The 18312-nt window shown below is 40.3% G+C and overlaps 1 protein-coding gene across 1 annotated transcript; it reads left to right on the top strand.

Moving 5' to 3' along the window:
* The first annotated feature begins 9317 nt into the window (after positions 1–9317).
* LOC141590579 (uncharacterized) lies at positions 9318–10031 on the top strand. The gene is made up of 4 exons (XM_074411155.1): positions 9318–9418; positions 9499–9625; positions 9748–9877; positions 9985–10031. The coding sequence occupies exons 1-4, from the start codon at positions 9318–9320 to the stop codon at positions 10029–10031; spliced, it is 405 nt and encodes a 134-aa protein (XP_074267256.1).
* Positions 10032–18312: the final 8281 nt, after the last annotated feature.

Here is an 18312-nt window from a genome sequence, read left to right as displayed (position 1 = left end):
TCGATTGCGGCATCTTCCCAAGTGGCGACCTTCTTGTGTTCTAAGGAGTAGAACCATTGCTTCGGGATGGTGTCAAGAGATGAAGGAAAGATCCTTAAGAACATCTCGGGTTTGATGCCTTTGATAGACATGTAATCCTTGAAGGCACGGATGTGGTTCAAAGGGTTCTCGTGCCCCTTGAATTTAGGGATATCCGTCATATTGAAGTTGGTTGGCAGTTTGGAATTGACGGCTTCATACTTGCGATTGTTCTCCCTATAAATGTCATCCCCTTTAAGGTACATCAATTGCTCCTCTAAGTATTGGAGTCTTTTCTCGGCTACAGTTAGTCTCAAGGGAGGATTTTCATCCCTGGATTCATCCGTGGAGTCACCTTTTACTTCGTCTTCAGGGGGAGGCAACCTTCCCTCTACGGCATAGATCCGCCCCTCGATGGTTTCAAGGCGATCATGGACTTGGTCTTGGGTAATTTGGATTTGGGCTAGCGCGGCTAGGATTCGATCATTACCATCTTGAAGTTGGTGGAGGTTTGTTTCACTGGATCCAGGCATCTTGAAAACTGGATAAGAGATCGACGACGAATCAAAACACGATCGACCATTCTAACACACTTGCTAAAAGAAGAAACGTTTTGACTCGTGAAGTGGGTGTGTGCCACTTGTGTTGAGTGAGCTTTGAAGAAAGACAAGGTTTTTGAAAATGTGTATCCTAGTCAACTATAGTGTAGTTGTAGGAGTGGACTCAAAGTGAGGTTTTTAAATGGGCTTGTGACCCGGATTTTTACTCGATGAACAGACAGAGTTTCGACTGGGTTTTGCGCTAATCAAGGCCTATTTTTTCGAAATTTTGATTTAAAAGAGGGTTTTGATTTTTGCAAAATCGTCATGGTTTTGTTTAGAAATGGTGATCACGCAAGGTAACGGGATGCTGAGTGCATTTAAAAGGGTTTTGGTTTAAAGGGTGGGTTGCCATACCGAACCATCAAACCCGAAGTCTGTGGAGAGGCTCGTACCGAACAAGAGTAAGGCCGATTCCTAGTCCATTTCCTCAAGTAGTGAAGGTCCTTGATACAAACAAGAGTAAGCATCATGGTATGGATGACGTCAATCGCTATCCATCCTTAGGCCCACATAAGAATTAGGACCGTTTAGACGGGACGATTGGTCGAATGGGTTGGGTTGGGCCTAGGAAGGCCGAATGAAACGGTCTAGGAAGACCGAGTTATGAAAATCGACAATTGTCTTGTACAAATTATTCCCTAACCTTGTTCAAGTTTTACCCTTGCTACACGTAAGTGTATTATCCCCAGCGGAGTCGCCAAACTGTGGACAGCGGGGGGGCCCACGGGGGCGCTTGGGAGAGAGGAGAACAAGCGTTTGCATTTTTGTTGGAGTCGCCACCAATTTTTATGGGAAATTGGAACCGTTCGAATACCTCGTGTCATGTCAAGACACAAAGTAGAGACATGAACACTAAGCAATCGTTACCCTTAGCATTCTATGTCTAGAATGACTCTCGTGGATGCCAATGAACACGGGTGTTCACGGAGATCTGGAGTAAGGGGTGAGGGTACGTATTAGGAAGCTCTTTTGATCGAACACCTAATCCTGCCCGCCTCGATAGCGGCCTCTACTAATGATTAGGGACATCATTTATACTTGATATATCGTCGGTTATATGCATGCAATGCAACATCCAAGTTTTAATCCTAGCATGTGAGAATTAGACTAAGTCGGTTAATACGTAATTAGCATACAATTAATGTTAAAGTAGGATTTATGCTCAATTACATGTGAAAACATACAAATGATACAATAAATACGAATAAAAACAATAAAGAAAATTGCAATAATGAAAATTACAATAATTACAATGGATTAGGCGATTTATGTCGAAAATACCTTTAAAACGGATAATTTGGGAAAAAGAATAAAGGAATAAATTAACGAACAGATCAGAAAGCGATAATACGAATAATAGTAGATTTGTACATAAGCTAATTAAACTAGGTCAAGGCAGAAACGGAGTTCAGGGACAGAATTCAACCCGGAATAGGCGAAACAGAGCTGCGTCTTTTGGAATAGGCGCAGCAGTTGCTGCGTCTGTTCCTGACCTGAATTCTGGCTGTGAATCCGGAATTGCGTGTTGTTAATACTCGTTGGTAAATTTAAAGATCGATTAAATTATTTACTCGGATGAAAGTGATTAACAGGTTATTTACATGTGGTTAATGGGTCATGAAACAATAAAACATGGATGAGACGGATTTAAACGAATTAATTACATTAACGAATAATTGATTAGTGACATAGGTGAATGAAATAGACTAAACATGATGAATTGATGACAAATTAATGACGAATACGACAATAGACAGATGAAAATATATCAAAGGAGTGAATTACAGAAACTCAATATGAACGAATTGAATTCCTACAACCCGGATTGAATTTAATGACGAAAACCCGCAAATATGAGATTATAAGGGATTTAAGTCGGATTGACGATGAATAAAACATGTTAATGATGATGATTAATATACATGTGAGATTGTAAGCTATTACGTCAAAGAATTAAAGAACAAACGAAAACAAATAAAAACTTGAACGAATTACAGAGGACGAAGGAAGAAGAAAGGAAGCAGGAACTGCGGCAGCCTCACGAAGAGGCGCAGCAAGAACTGCGCTCCTTCGAAGAGGCGCAGCAGTTGCTGCGTCCTTTCTCGACGGTTGTCTACTGAAAATCCGTAAAAAGAGGTTTTTTAAACAAGGTTTTATAAATCGGTTTTAAGAGATATTTTCGACATAAACCTTACAATTGATGATAATACAAAAAGTAAATACAATAAATAAAAGAGAGATTTACACCCTCAGACTTACATGTTTGACGAAACGAGAAGGACTAAGATATCGATTAGTGATGCTCGACGCGAATGTAAAGAAAGTGCCCTCGTAAGAGGAAGACGATTAGTTTAATTAAGTTGATTGATTGTGGAGTTGGTCAAATTGGTCGGTCATGCAAACGAGGCTGGTACTCAGAAGGATCCGAGCTTACGTGGTCGAATGTTCAAGCACGTAGACGCCAAAAAGTAAGAACAAAGGTCTAGAATGCAAAGGGAGAAGAGAAGGGCGGACACTCGCGTGAGAAATATGAGGAGCGAAGGCTCCTATTTATACTAATCACGTGGAGGAATTAGGGTTTCGGAGACTCTTTGGAAGTGAATCTCGGAAAGATATGAAAAAGATACGAAAAATACGCAGAAAAGGACCTGGGAAGAGGCGCAGCAGTCACTGCGTCTCTTGGAAGAGGCGCAGCACCTGCTGCGTCTGTTCCCAAGTGGTTTCCTCCTGCGAAAGAAAGATTTCCGTGTTTAAGTTATGGTAGGACGGAATAATTTGGTTTTCCTTAATATTTTATGTGAATATTCCGGGAAATTGTTTATCAAAGGATAAAAATTATGAAATATGGAATAGAAATATCCAGAACATTCCAGAACAGTCTGACTCAGGATTTAACGGTTATCATAAAATGAAGACGGTTTTGGCCCGGACTCCAAATGTACTCTAATTACTGTCAAAACGACCGTATCGGCACGTAGATGACAACTAAGAGGTAGATATTAATATTTGAGCAATCACTTGACGATAAACTTACGAACTGTCACAAATCGTTCCGCGTATCACACTACAAGAAAACCTGAAACAGGCGACCGAAATTTAGCGACTGAAAGAAGTAGTCGCCAAATTGGCGACTGATTTTCAAATTGGCGACTGAAATTAGTCGCCAATTTGGCGACTGACTTTTTCAAAAAGGGAATCAAACGTGGCGACCGAAATTTTGGATTTGGCGACTGAATTATGGGTAGTCGCCAATTTGGCGACTGAATTTTAGTCGCCAAATTGACAATCAGTCGCCAATTTTTTTAGTAGAAACCAGGCTGTCATTTTTAAAAAGGGAATCTACGTGGCGACCGATTTTTTACATTTGGCGACTGAAATTAGGGTAGTCGCCAAATTTGGCGACTGAATTTCAGTCGCCAAATTTAAAAAGTCAGTCGCCATTTTTTTTAATACATTCAGCCCCTCTCTCCTACTTTACTCTTTGCGAAACAAAAAAAACAAAAAAAAAAGGGGACGAGCGATTTGGCGAAGCGGCGACACCAACCAACAACACCACACAACCACCCTTCCACCACCATTTCCACCGCCATTTCCACCGCCACATCCACCCTCTTTAATTAGGTTAGTTGTTTTTGTTTAATTTCAGTTTATTTAGTTTAATTTGTTAGATTAATTTATAGTTAGTTTGATTAATTTGTTGTTAGTTGGTTAGATTTATTTGTAGTTAATATGTTTGATTTATTTGTAGTTAGATTTAGTTTAATTTGTGTTTGAATTAAAAGGGAATGATTAAGGGGGTTTTTGTCTAGGTTTAGGGTTATGGGTGGGGGTGGTTCGGTGGGTGGCGGTCGGCCGTGGTGGGCGTGGTTGGGGTGGGTCGTGGGGTGGTGTTTGGTGTTGGTAGCTAAGTGAAACCGTCTCATTATCATTAGTATTAAGCTAAGTGGAACCGTCTTAATTAATATTATTATTATTATTATTACTAAGTTAAGTGAAACCGTCGTATTATTATTAATATTAAGCTAAGTGAAACCGTCTTTTGCATTAATGGAATTAGCTAAGTGGAACCGTCTTTTGGATTAAGAGAAATTAGCTATTAGCTAAGTAGAACCTTCTTTAGGACTTGATTTTGATAAATTTAGTTTGATAATTCATGTTATTGATGAATTGAGGTAGAATAACCTTGTTATTTTTGTTTTTCTTTTTCTTTTCGGGGTTGTCACCGCTACTGCTAGGCACCACCGCCGCTGTGTAGTCGTTGCTTCTTGTTTTCTTTTCATTTTTGCTTTTACTTGATTAGGTAACCTCCTCTTACCATTTACCTTTTAAATTTACTAATTTTAGTTCAAATTATGTTACGGACTTTAGGATAGAAGCCTTTATTATGTGGTTGAATTGGGCTATTGATTGACTTAATTAATTTAGTACTTGATTGTGTTGTTGTTTGATTTGATGTTGACTTAGTACCCGTTCAAGAATTACTCATTAGGAGTAATTCTTGAATAGTCCCTATTTTGGGATCGTCTTTGTACGTTCAAGTCATTTAGGTAGTAAACACGTACTTGTGATTTATTAATGAGGAATGAGTTTGGTGGCGATCCCTTTAATGTTATCCGAATACATGTATATGTGTATTTGGAGAATCAAGGGAATTGTCGCTGAATTTTTTCCTCATTAATAAATTACAAGTGTGTTTGCTAGTGACTTGAGACGTACATTGACAGGTTTAGGTTGGAGTGATAAGGACCCCATTCGAAGATGGATTACTTATTGACAATATTTATATATTGTTTTCATATGTTTATTGTATAATGTGGAGTATAATGTTTAAATTTTTTATGTAATATTATTGTTATTTTTTAAAAATGTTTAAATTACTTTGGGGTCTTCTTTAGATTAAAATGAAAAGATTGGAACGTTCATGGATGTATGAAGGAAGATTAGACCATTCCAATAAGAAAAGACGTCCTACCGCTAGATTTATAAAGGGTGTTAGCGAGTTTATTGAATTTGCTAAACAACAAGATGAATATGACTTGGTAGACAAAAAACTTAGGTGCCCTTGTGCCAAATGCAAAAACCTGAAATACCAGCTTGACATTGTAGTAGAAGAACATCTCATTATAAACGGGTTTAAGCCAAATTATTACAATTGGATTTCACATGGAGAAGCATATTCTCCAATTCATGAACAAACTCACACCCAACAAATACAAAATGATGAGAACCCATATAGAGAGATGGTTGTTGATGCTATGGATTCCACTATTTTTAATAGTGATGACCATACAACTATTTCTGAAGAACAACCGCCATACCCACAAGCAAAAGCCTTTCTTGACATGTTAAAAGCCTCTTTAAAAAACCCTTGTATAAAGGAAGCGAGAATGACATTGTTACAAGCCGCTTCTAGGCTAATTACCTTGAAATGTGAGTTCAATATGCCATTTGTTGATGTTGATGGCATTGCCTCGTTCCTTGAGGAATCTTTCCCCGATGATAATATCATGACCCGAAGTTTCTATACTACCAAAAAAGTAGTTAAAGGTCTTCAGTTACCGCATGAAAAGATTGATGCATGTCCTGAAGGATGTATGCTATTTTGGAAAGATGATGCTTTGCTTGACAAATGTAAAGATTGTGGGGCGGATAGATATGAGACAAGTGAAGGAGATACAGTTTTGGTGTTGAAAAAGGCAACGGTAGTAAGAGGGCCAAAAAGAGTAAGAAACCAATAGCATGTAACCAATTGTTTTACTTTCCTCTCGCACCAAGACTTCAAAGAATCTATGCCACCAAAAACATTGCCGAACAAATGAGATGGCACAAAGAAAACCCACGTGCTCCAGGGAAGATGAGTCATCCTAGTGATGGGGAAGAATGGAAACGATTTGATCGGATGTATCCCGATTTTGCCAAGGAACCCCGCAATGTACGACTTGGCTTGTGTACGGATGGATTTGATCCTTTCGGTAATTTTGGGAGGAAGTATTCTTGTTGGCCCGTTATGGTCACACCATACAATTTACCACCTTGGTTATGTATGAAAAGACCATTTATCTTCTTGTCACTTATTGTTTCCGGACCAAAAGCCCGAAACGTAATTTGGATGTTTATTTACAACCATTGGTGGAGGAGTTGAAATATTTGTGGGAAGTTGGGGTGGAAACTTATGATGTGTCTAAAAACAAAATTTTCAACTTAAAGCTTCCCTTTTGTGGACAATAAATGATTTTCCCGCCTATGGTATGCTATCTAGGTGGTCTACACAAGGACAAAAAGCATGTCCTTGTTGCATGGAGGAAAGTAAAGCATTTTGGCTTCCCAATAGCAAGAAAATAAGCTGGTTTGATTGTCATAGATGCTTCTTACGAGAAGGAAATCCACATAGGAAGAACAAGAAAGCTTTCACAAAAGGTAAAGAGGTGCTTGATGCCCCTCCGAAACGAGTGCCTGGAGATGAGATATGGAAGACGGTATGTGATTTACCATCCCCTATTGATGGTACCGAGGAAGAATTTAAAGAATTGAAAAAGCAGAAAAACGGTTGGTTTAAAAGAAGCATTCTTTGGGACCTTCCTTATTGGAAGACAATGTTGATAAGACATAATTTGGATGTAATGCACATAGAAAAGAATTTCTTTGAGCAACTAATTGACATGATCATGGATGTAGAAGGTGAAAAATGTGATAGCATTGCTTCTAGAAAAGATTTGCAGAAATTTTGTCATCGTCCCAAATTACACATTCGCGGCGACAGGTCTAAGCCAACATCCATTTTCACTCTCGACAAAGCTAAGAGAAAAGTATTGTGTGAGTGGTTACAAAATTTGAAGTTTCCTGATGGGTATGCATCGATTTTTAGTCGATGTGTTGATCTTAAGAAGCTGAAGTTGCAAGGCTTGAAAAGTCATGATTGTCATGTATTCATGGAGCGATTATTACCCGTTGCTTTGAAACACCTCGTGCCGACAAACGTTTAGAATGCAGTTGTTGAGATTAGTCAATTCTTCCGAGATTTATGTGCCTCTTCAATATGTGTTGATGACATGATTCGTCTAGAAGAGCAAATACCACAGATATTGTGTAAGCTTGAAATGATCTTTCCTCCTGCATTTTTAACTCCATGGAGCATCTACCGGTTCATTTGCCATATGAAGCCAAAGTTGGGGGACCCGTCCAATATAGGTGGATGTATCCATTTGAAAGGTAATTAAGATAATCTAGCTACTTTTAAATTAAAATTAATAATAATAACTAATCTATTTATTATATGTTAACTTTATTATTAATAAAACTCATCATTAACTTTTATAGGTTTCTTAATCATTTGAAGAAAAAAATTGGTAATAAAGCTAGGGTGGAAGGTTCTATATGCAATGCTTATTTAACGGAAGAGATTGCAAACTTTTGTTCTCTTTACTTTGAAAAACATATAGAAACCAAAGAAAAAACTTGAATGTTGAGAAACCGGATGAAGTAGACGGAAGTTTACCCTAATTTTTTCAAACTCAAGATGATGAAGGGTGTTCATCAAAGGGGCAAACAAGATATTTGGATGATAAGGAGTATAATCGTGCCCACCTTTACGTGCTATCTAATTGTGACCTCTTGAGCCATACGAAACACGCTTTGTTAATGATTTCATTGAGAGGAATCCTAATATAAGTAAGGATGATGTTTGGGACAAACATGAGGACCAATTTCCATCATGGTTTCAGAAACATGTAATTGAGTTGAATATTCAAGATGATTTGATAAGAAGTTTGGCTTTTGGTCCTTCAAAAATGGTAAGAACGTGGAATCGATACTCGGTTAATGGGTTTAATTTTCAAACATTCAACCACGGTAAAGGTAAGGCTAGGTGCAATTTGGGGGTTACTATTTCTTCTCTTGATGACAACGAATACTATGGTATAGTTGAAGATATCTTTGAAATTAGTTATAGTGGACGTGACCGAGCTTATAAAACTGTCTTATTCAAGGTTGACTGGAAGGATAATTCTGTGGCTGGAATGAGAGTACATGAACAATACAAGCTCATCAAGTGTATTTTGCTACTTATCCAAGCACAACAAATGATAGAAATCAAAATGCGTGGTGTGCAATCTTTAAGACAAAGGCACGGTCACAAGTTGATACAACTTTTTTCCAAGAAGAAAACGTTTCAAATGAAACGCTTTTGTCTCCACCCGATGAAATCAACTATGAGCATGAGAATAAAGATGGTGAAGACATGGAAGAGGAAGAATATTATGATGTGGAAGAGAGACTGCCGGGGGAGGATGAAGCAGAGGAGGAGGAGGAGGAGAGAAGGGAAGAAGAGGAGGAGAGGAGGGGGGAAGATGAGGTGAGGAGGAGAAGGGAGGAGGAGAAAAGGAGGAAGGGTGAGGGGTTTGGAGATGAAGATGATTATGATGATTATGATGACGATGATGAGGATGAGGAAGAGGATGAGGATGAGGACGAGGGGTTTGAAGATGAAGATGATTAAATTGGTATAATTTTGTATTCCTCAAGAGTAAATTATTAAAATTTAGAAGTCTGTATAATTTCCATTTATCATTATTTGTGTTAATTTTTATTTGTATTACTATCGCAGATGGCCGGAGCAGTCGAGGTAGGAAGCGTGGAGGCGGCTCGGAGGAGGACAGAGTACGCGTCCGGAGCAGAGGAGGAGTTTGTGCGGAGGATCCGATGCATGACGGTGAGGAGACCGACGCTACCGACGAGTCAAGACGGGTGCCGATACGGTACACTTCGGATCATCGGATGATTCTTGAGCCGACGGGATTATGGTAAGTTTTATTCTTTATTAGTCTACTATTTTTATTTCTTTTTTTTTGTTTGTAATTTTACATGTTCAAAATAAATGCAGGTTTATGGACGATTGCGTGATACGAGGTGTCACGAAAAGCACGAAGACTAATTTCGTGGGTCCAATTCCTACATCGTGGACACAAGCTTCTCATGCACAAAGAGAGGCGTGGTTCAATAACTTTCGGGTATATATTTTCCGTAATTCTTTGTTTTAGAAACCAAATAATTAATTTTGATAAATTTTTTAAGAACCAAGGTTATACTTTTATTTTATACTAATATGAAATTTTGTCGCTTTTTTTTGTAGTTATCATTTGCTTGGTCACCGTCTCAAGAACAGAATGTCCGTATCAGGTACAATGACGTCGGTACTCGACGATATCGGGACGTGATTTGGAAGGTAGTTAGGCGCCCAAAGGAACCAGACCACATGAAAGGTATTTAATTAACTTGTTTTGTTATTTGTATTAATTAGCATATACTCTCTTATATTATAAATAATATCAGTAACTTATTAGTTATGATTTCATATGTGTAATTGCAGGTGACAAGTATGAAGGCTTAATAAAGCATACCAAAAGTGAAGCTTAATAGTATGTTGGGTGTAAGTTTGTCTATTATTTCACACTTTTTTTTTGTTTTCAATGCAACATGTTTATTTTATGTTAGATTTTTTGTTGATTTTCTAACATGTATGTTTTTCTTTTTCATTCAGAGAGGAAAGAAGAAGTCACAGCCGATTGCGACGGTACCGGAACTGTTTCTGGACACGCATTCCAGGGTTGACCACAAAGGGGTTAGAACTTGGACTAAGCCAAAAGACAAGCAATTATATGTAAGTTTTCCGTAACACTTAATTTTTGTTAATTTATTCTCTTTTAAAATGTCGTATATAAGGTGGTTACCATATTAACTTACAACCATTTGTTTAATATTGTAGGAAGCATTTGAACGAGAAAAAGCCGCCAATCCAGAAAAACCGGATAATGACATATGGTATGAGTTGGTGGATGGCTTCAAGAAAGGGCACGTGTATGGTACCGGAAGTTCAACACCGGCTTTCTATGAGAAAACGCGTAGAAGATCGACTTCAACAATTTCCAAGAACACGTATCAACCTGGAATTATTAGTCAACTTCAAAGTCAAATAAGAGAGCGTGATGAACGTGATGCCAAACGTGATGAAGAACTTGCCAAACGTGATGAAGAATTCCGGCAAATGAAGGAAAGAATGGAAATGTTTGAGAATTGGTGGCAAGGTTGTAACCCCGGACCTAGATCCAACTACGATCCAAATGATCCGCATGGTCCACATGGGGGGAGTGGAGCCGGTGTTGGCTTCCAAGTAAGATGATTTTAGCATGTAAGCTTGTAAAACTTGAACACTTTAGACTTGAACATTTAGAATAGCTTAGCTTGTAAAACTTTCATTTTCAATATATGAAATGAAGTTTGAGAAATTGGGAGGTGTTGGGTTGAAATGTATGGTGTTGTGTGTGTTGAAATTTGGGATGTATGGTGTTGTGGAACATCGGTTTGTATGCAGGTTGTAAATATTTGGCTAGCAATGAAAACGAAAAACCACCAAAACATACAAAGAGCTTTGGCGATCGAATTGATTTGGCGATCGAAATTCATCGCCAAATTAGCGATCGATTCAAGGTAGTCGCCAAAATGGCGATCAATTGCGATCGCCAAATCCCACATCGATCGCCAAATTACCTCAAAAAATCAAGCTCGTCACCCAAAAAGGCGATCAATTGGCATTTGGCGATCGCTATTCATCGCCAATTTGGCGACTACATTTGAATCGATCGCCAAAATTGGCGACTACCCTATCCGTCGCCATTTTAGTCATTTGGCGACTGATTTTTCAGTCGCCAAATTTGGCGACCGAGTTTAGTTGCCAAAGCTAGAAAAGGCGACTAAGGTCCGCGACTGACGTTTGGCGACTGATTTCAGTCGCCAAATTGATTTTGGCGACTGATTTCAGTCGCCAAAATCAGTCGCCTGTTTTAATTCTTTTTGTAGTGTCAAACATGCGGCCCAATCATCACCGGGTGGTTTGCGAGAGGTGCAGAAATGAGGTATCTACAATGCATCACCTACCTGTCAATCGCATTTTATACAAATACGAAAGCCACAGTCAGTGGGGAGTAACTCCGAGTTCTCCCAGCCACGAAATGTCATAATTAATATAACATGTAAACATAAGAATATGAATATGAATAACACATAGCCTTAGCATATAGATGCTAAACAATCGTGCTTATCATGTGAACAACAATATAACAACACATAGTCCTAGCATGTGAATACTAGACCGACTCATACTACACTATCATGTGAAATGATAATTACAAACATCAAGGCATAACATAAAACATCCAATAACAACCAATCTCACCTGAAAGACAAACCCTCGACCCGAGTCCCGCGACGGGTCATCGGTCAAATCGAGGCTGACTGGTTTAAACCTAGTTTGACCAAACTCGTTCGGTCAATCTGCCCACCTTTCGAGTCTTGGCCTACTTTGGCCCAAATCACAAAATTCATCACAATATCATTCTCATGCTATTTCCAATTTCTATCATGTGAACACTATCAACATAAAGAAAACATTCCAACTTACAAAATAACTAATTCCACAAAATTCTCGCATAATAAAATAGCATAAATAACCGTCTCACACAAGGGTAAACTTTTCTATAAATTTTAGTCGATAAAACGACGCCATTTACTCTTACGGACTCCGAATTGAGTGATTCAAGTGGCTAAACCACCTAATTTTTCGATGCCGTTCAATCTGTCATATTTTTGGAAACATTGGAAACTGTCTCGGTCCGTAGATCGACGCGTTCCAGCCAACACGCGGACTTGTCACGACACATAATTCCTCATCCAAATTTGTTCCAAACAATAATATACAAATGGGTAACATAAATTAAACATAAGCATACTCATCTTACTCCATTCATTCATTTATCAACAAGATCGTCTCAAACAACAACAAACAACAACAACAACAACAAACAACAACAAACAACAAATACAACTACTAATGTGACATTAATTCGTCGAGTAACTCGGAATAGTTACCTTAAGCTAGAAAAAGAGAACAATAACACTTGAGAAAGAGTCCTAGAAACCGAAATCACTCATCATCTTCTACAATATATAAGTCACCTAACTCATCTTCAAATTCTTCACCTATAAGAACAACAAAAACACAATTATTAAGCTTAAATTCGAAAACCCTAAAAGATTAGCCTTAAAACAAAATTGGGGGAAATGAAAATAAAGCTTACTAGTAGATGAGGATTGAAGAGAAGATTCCAAATATATAATTTTTATGAGATTTGGTGGAGAAATGAAGGATTTATGGTGGATTTAGGGATTGTAAGGAGGATTTTTGAGATGAATTTGGTGTTTGATGAAAGAAAAAGAGAGAATGAGAATTGAGGAAATGAAAGATGAAGAGGAGACCCGTGGAGGATGGAGGGTGCATGGTTTGGGGTAGGGTGTTTGGGTGAGTTTCAATTGTTTACGTTTTGGTTCGTTTAAATTTTAAATTAGAAAAATTAGTTTAACGCGATTTCCGAGAATATTAAAGTTCTTAAACACGATTTTACTAAAAGATTAAGTACTCATATGCCCAATATCCAAACTCGTTTACCCAACGACCGTAAGAAATGGGAAAATCCCAATTTTACGACTTTTATCCGAAATCTATTTTATCAAAGGAAAAGGTTTAAATATAGTTTAAATCATTTTTAAACATTTCTAAACTATCAAAAATAATTACATTTCTTCAAAAATAAAATAAAATTATATTTATCAAATTACTATTATTTCAAATAAAATTAATATTAAATTAAAATAGATTAAATTGTTACTTTTAAAATATAATAAGGGTCTTCAAAATTACGGGGTGTTACACTAGCCTTCTCCTGACTCTACTATTCTGCGTCTGGTCGGCATAGGTGATTCTGGTACTGAGAACCTCTGGCAAAACTTGTTTGCACAGTTTATATGCAGCTGGTACCTGAGAAATATTAGTAATACAACCTAGGTGTATGCGATGACCTTCTAATGCATGATCTAGCGATCTAACCAATGTAGACACGTTATGAACTTATATGTCGGGAATGCAATGTTTATCAATGTGTCGTGAGAATGATCATGTTTGAGCGTGTGTTGCGAGTGTCGCAGGTGTTCTATCGTTTTCTTTGTATCTTGCCGTTTCTGGCGTACTTTTGATTTGTGCATGCACGTTTTACGCTGTATGTTTGGCCATCGTTTGATTGATTCTTTGGCTAAGGGGTCTAGTACGCCCACTCGTTCAGAGGAGCCAGGCTTGCGTGGGTGCTAATGCATCGCGGGAGACTGACTGTCCCGGTTGTACGTGCTTAGCCACGGACACACGCCTTCTGTAGGGAATACAGACCCTGCCAGATTAGTTTGCATTTTATTCACTTGGTCATTTATTTGAAAGATATTTATAAAAAAGAACTTCTTCACTTAAAATATTAAAGTGGTTTACTAACTTGAAAAACTTTCAGAATCAGAAAATATCAGGGTCAGAATACATGTAGGGTCTTTTCAGAACCAGAAAATGTTGAGATTGAAATACGTGCAGGAAATTTTCAGAACCAGAAAATGTTGAACTTAAAATATATGTAGGAAATTTTCAGAACTAGAAAATGTTGAACTCGGGATATATGCAGAAAATTTTCAGGACCAGAAAATGTTAAATTCAGAATAGATGCAAAAAGTTTTTAGAACCATAAAAATATTCGAGAGCGTAGAATGTTCAAAGCAAAATCTAGAACCCGGCCGAGTCCAGATCTGTAGGTGAGTACCCGATTCGACCATGTTGGTGGGTGACATGTGCGTGCCTCGACAAAGGCGTCGCACCTTTTGCAAATTCTACAAAGATCTTTGCGCACTGTGGGCTAAAAGTATCTCTACCTCAGTACTTTATTGGACAGGCTCCTGCCCCCTGCATGGTTTCCACATTCTCCACTGTGGAGAGCATGCAAAACAGCCTGAGACTCTTCTCGATCAAGGCATCTGAGGTAGGGTCCAACGAGGGATTTCCTCCTTTTTATCTGTTGGCAGGGTGTCATTCTGCAGCCAATCCAGGTACGGTTTCCTCCAGTCTGGAGTATCTTCTTCACTTCCGGTGCTGCACAACACTCCTGCTTCCTGCTTAAGTTTTAGTATCGCTGGCTTCAGCACGTGGACAATTGGTATTGTGGAGATGGCTCCTGCTTTGAAGGTTGCCCCCAAGGTGGCTAGAACATCTGCTTCTGCGTTCTAGTCTATTGGGATTTGTTTGATGTTGAACTTAGCAAATCTGAGGGTTGACTCCTTTGTTATATCTAGGTACGCCATCATCCTGGAGTCCTTGGCTTCATAAGAGTCATTTACATGGTTAACTATGAGTTGAGAATCACTGCAAACCTGGAGGTGTCTGATTTTCAGATCCAGAGCTAGCCCCAGACCTAGGATCAAGGCCTCATATTCTGCTTCGTTGTTTGTGTCCTTGAATTCACATCGTATAGTCTGGACTATGAGATCTCCCTGGGTGATTTGAGGATCAATCCTACTCCTGCTCCTCTTGCGTTAGAGGTTTCGTCCACATGTAGCTCCCACACTTGTTATGCTTTGTCTTCCTCCAGATTCAGAATGTCCTGCTCTGCCTGGGTCTGGTCCCTGCAGGAAGCACAGACTTAATGACGTAGTGTACTGGATGTTGTGACCCCTTCTGCTCTCGTACTAGCACTGCACTTGCTGCTGCTTCTGTGACTGATATATACAGGAATAGTGGCTCCCCTGGCTCTGGTTTCGACGGGAGTGGCGGAGTACTGAGATGATGTTTCAATTCCTTAAATGCTTTCTCGTGCTCCTCTATCCACTCGAATCTTTGAGTCTTCCTCTAGGGGTAGGTCTGCGTCGTCCTTCCCTTCTGTGCTTCTAGACACCTTATTCTCGCTTCTGCTGTAGGGTCCTGATCTTTCGCTCCTCTTTTCTACCGGGGCTTTTCTGGATACTGGATCTGAATCATAAATGCCTCTGATGGGCGCACAGTCTTCCTCCAGCCTTATGACAACATTTGCTTTCGACTGTACTTCCTTAAGGTGGTGCAAGGGTGTTTCGTCAGGTCCTTGTAAAGATCTGAATCCTGGTGCAGTCCTCGGTGGAAGGCTTGTATAGCGGTTGCTATATCACATCTCGGGATAGCCGCCTTCTCTTTGTTGAACCTGTTCAAGTAATCACGGGTGGACTCCTCGAACCCTTGTACTATCCGGTAAAGGTCGTTGGTCTGATTCTCCGCTTTCTCGCTGTTTGGCGAATCGGCCGGTTGAAGGTATTGACTAGGTCGGCGAAGTTGGATATGCTCTTGTTGGGCGGTGCCGACGAACCACCGGCAGAGTCGCTCCGATAAGGTTGACCCAAATCATTTACACATACAAGCTTCCTTTAAGGATCCAGTTGCGGTTATCACCATCATTTTCTGCTTGTAGTGGTTGATATGATCGAGTGGGTCCGTGGTTCCATCGTAGAGTATCATGGCTGGCGGCACACATCCCTTAGGAACACCGACTAGGGCTATGCCGTCCACGAAAGGTGAGTCTGCGTAGCTGTCTCGGGCTGCTTTCTCCAACGAACGGGCTACGCCGGTATCCAGCATCGCTCCCTCGGCTCCGGTGCTATTTGCTCCAAACGAGTTACCTCGCTCTGCGAGAGGGTTAGAAACAGCGGGAAGGAACCAGCAGGTGTACCTCCTAGCCAGGGCACTCCAGAAAATCGGCCTGGTGCTGGATAAATGGTTACTGGTGTTGCACTGATTATGGATCCGGGCACCCATCCTGGTGTCTCACTGTAGTCCTCCGATCCAGCTCCGGTGGTGAATCGAACTGGTCTGCAGGATGGAGCTCAGCTGCGTTGATAGCGAGTCCAGTTGCCATCCCGACGTCAAAAAGTGTGCGGGAGTACTGTAAAGGCGGAAGGTCGATTCGACGGGGTGCTAAACAAAGCATTACCCGATGTCCGCTGCAGTCGGACGGGTTATCAAATGATAGGCATCCCAATCCTCCGGGCTCAATTGGTTCGCTGGGTGCTACTTCGCAAGGTCCGGTCGGTGACTAGTTCTCGACGGAATTGATCGACTCGATCCTCCACCGGCCGGATTCGGTGAGCCTCCGGTGCCGATGTTGGCTTGGTCTGACCGGGCTTTGTCACGATCCGTGCAATCGGTTCGTTGTCCTTCCTCGGATCTCCGAACGGCCTGACGTAGAGTATCCATCCCCTGAATCATCATCTGCATCGGGTCAAGCACTGGAGGTCCTCTGCTTCTGAGAACTTCTACACCTGATCCCTCCTGGGTCGGGGCTCTGGATGCAGCTTCACCTCTGCTGGGGCTGCTTTCCCTGCTGGATCTAGGTTGGTTGGGCGCGCATGCTGCCTTGGGTATCTGCGTCGGCTGCAGAGGCAGAGGCATGGTTATGGGTGACATCTTGTGGACGAACCATCCGGGCGGATCTTTGGAGAAGCGATTGCCGATTCTCGCGAAGGTGGAGAGTCCTGCTCCTGAAGACATGGCTGACATGCTCTGGCTGCTGGAAGGATTCTGGCTGGTTCTGGACATGGTGATGGCTGGTTCGGTCTTGCGAGATTTGGCTATAGAAAATGATCATTATGCCCCACGGTGGGCGCCAAATTGTTTTGGTAAAAATTTACCGACTATTGATTTAATTTAGTGAGTGATAGTGATTAATCTATGGCCAACGACGGAATGAATGCAACGAATTTAACGCACGAATAAACAACAAAATAAGAGAGTGACACGAGAAATTTTTGGTGACGTGGAAAACCCGATGTGGGAACAACCGCGGGGGGGAGTCGGAATCCCACCAATTTGGCACTATAATCGAGATAGAATTTGTGAGTAAGGAAATACAAGAATTATTTTTCTAGCGGAATATTGCTAAGTATAGACGGAGTGTTGAGTAGTAAAGTGTTGAAAGTGCTTGAGTGTTGGATGCCTTTTTGTGTTGCTCATCTCTTGCTTTTATAGCCACTGGATCTAGGTAGAGAGTCTAAGAACTTCTCTCCTATTTCTGCTCCTGGATTTTGGGTCAACTCCCATAAGAATAGGAATTGGTTATTGACCAAACCCAATAATTCCTTTTGCACGTGTGTTTTGCAGCTTCCAAGTTGTGTTTGTTTTATTTTTGATCTAATGGTCCCCACCTTTTCCAACTCACCAATCCTTTGAATGCCTTAATTTCTTTGACTTATTCCTCTGCCCATTATTTCTACACTAAGTGCACATACTTCTTTCTTGGATGGCTAAGATTTCGCCACATCAGCGACTCCCAACTCCTTAGATCCACCTCTAGGATTTTGCCACGTCGTCTCTTAAAAAATGTGTATTTTTTACCCATAACACCAACCAAACACTTTTTGTGCAATTCACATGAATTTCCATTTCATGTGAATTTATCTTCCCTTGTGGCAACTAAACAACCACTTGGTGAATTCCCTGCTCTGTATGAAAGGAATGGAGCGAGATCCAGGGACGGATCTACACCTAGGGCTATATGGGCTCAAGCCCAATGTAAAATTTTGATAAAAAAGTTTTAGTTATAACCAGATTCAATGACTCTTAGTAGAACAATTGGCAATTGGTAATAGTGGATGGGAGATGGTGTTTTGCTTCAGGAGGTCGTAGGATCGAGTCCTACATGACCATTTTTTTCCCCAAACTTTTTCCTTGTTTAGTGTTTACGAATTATGACTAGTCGGACTACCACTATTTACATACTTCTTTGTTTATACTCCCTCGATCCTCCGTCTCAATTGT

Source organism: Silene latifolia, chromosome 7 (assembly GCF_048544455.1).
Source record: "Silene latifolia isolate original U9 population chromosome 7, ASM4854445v1, whole genome shotgun sequence".
Classification (NCBI taxonomy): Eukaryota; Viridiplantae; Streptophyta; class Magnoliopsida; order Caryophyllales; family Caryophyllaceae; genus Silene; species Silene latifolia.
This window is presented reverse-complemented; position numbering and strand designations above follow the sequence as displayed.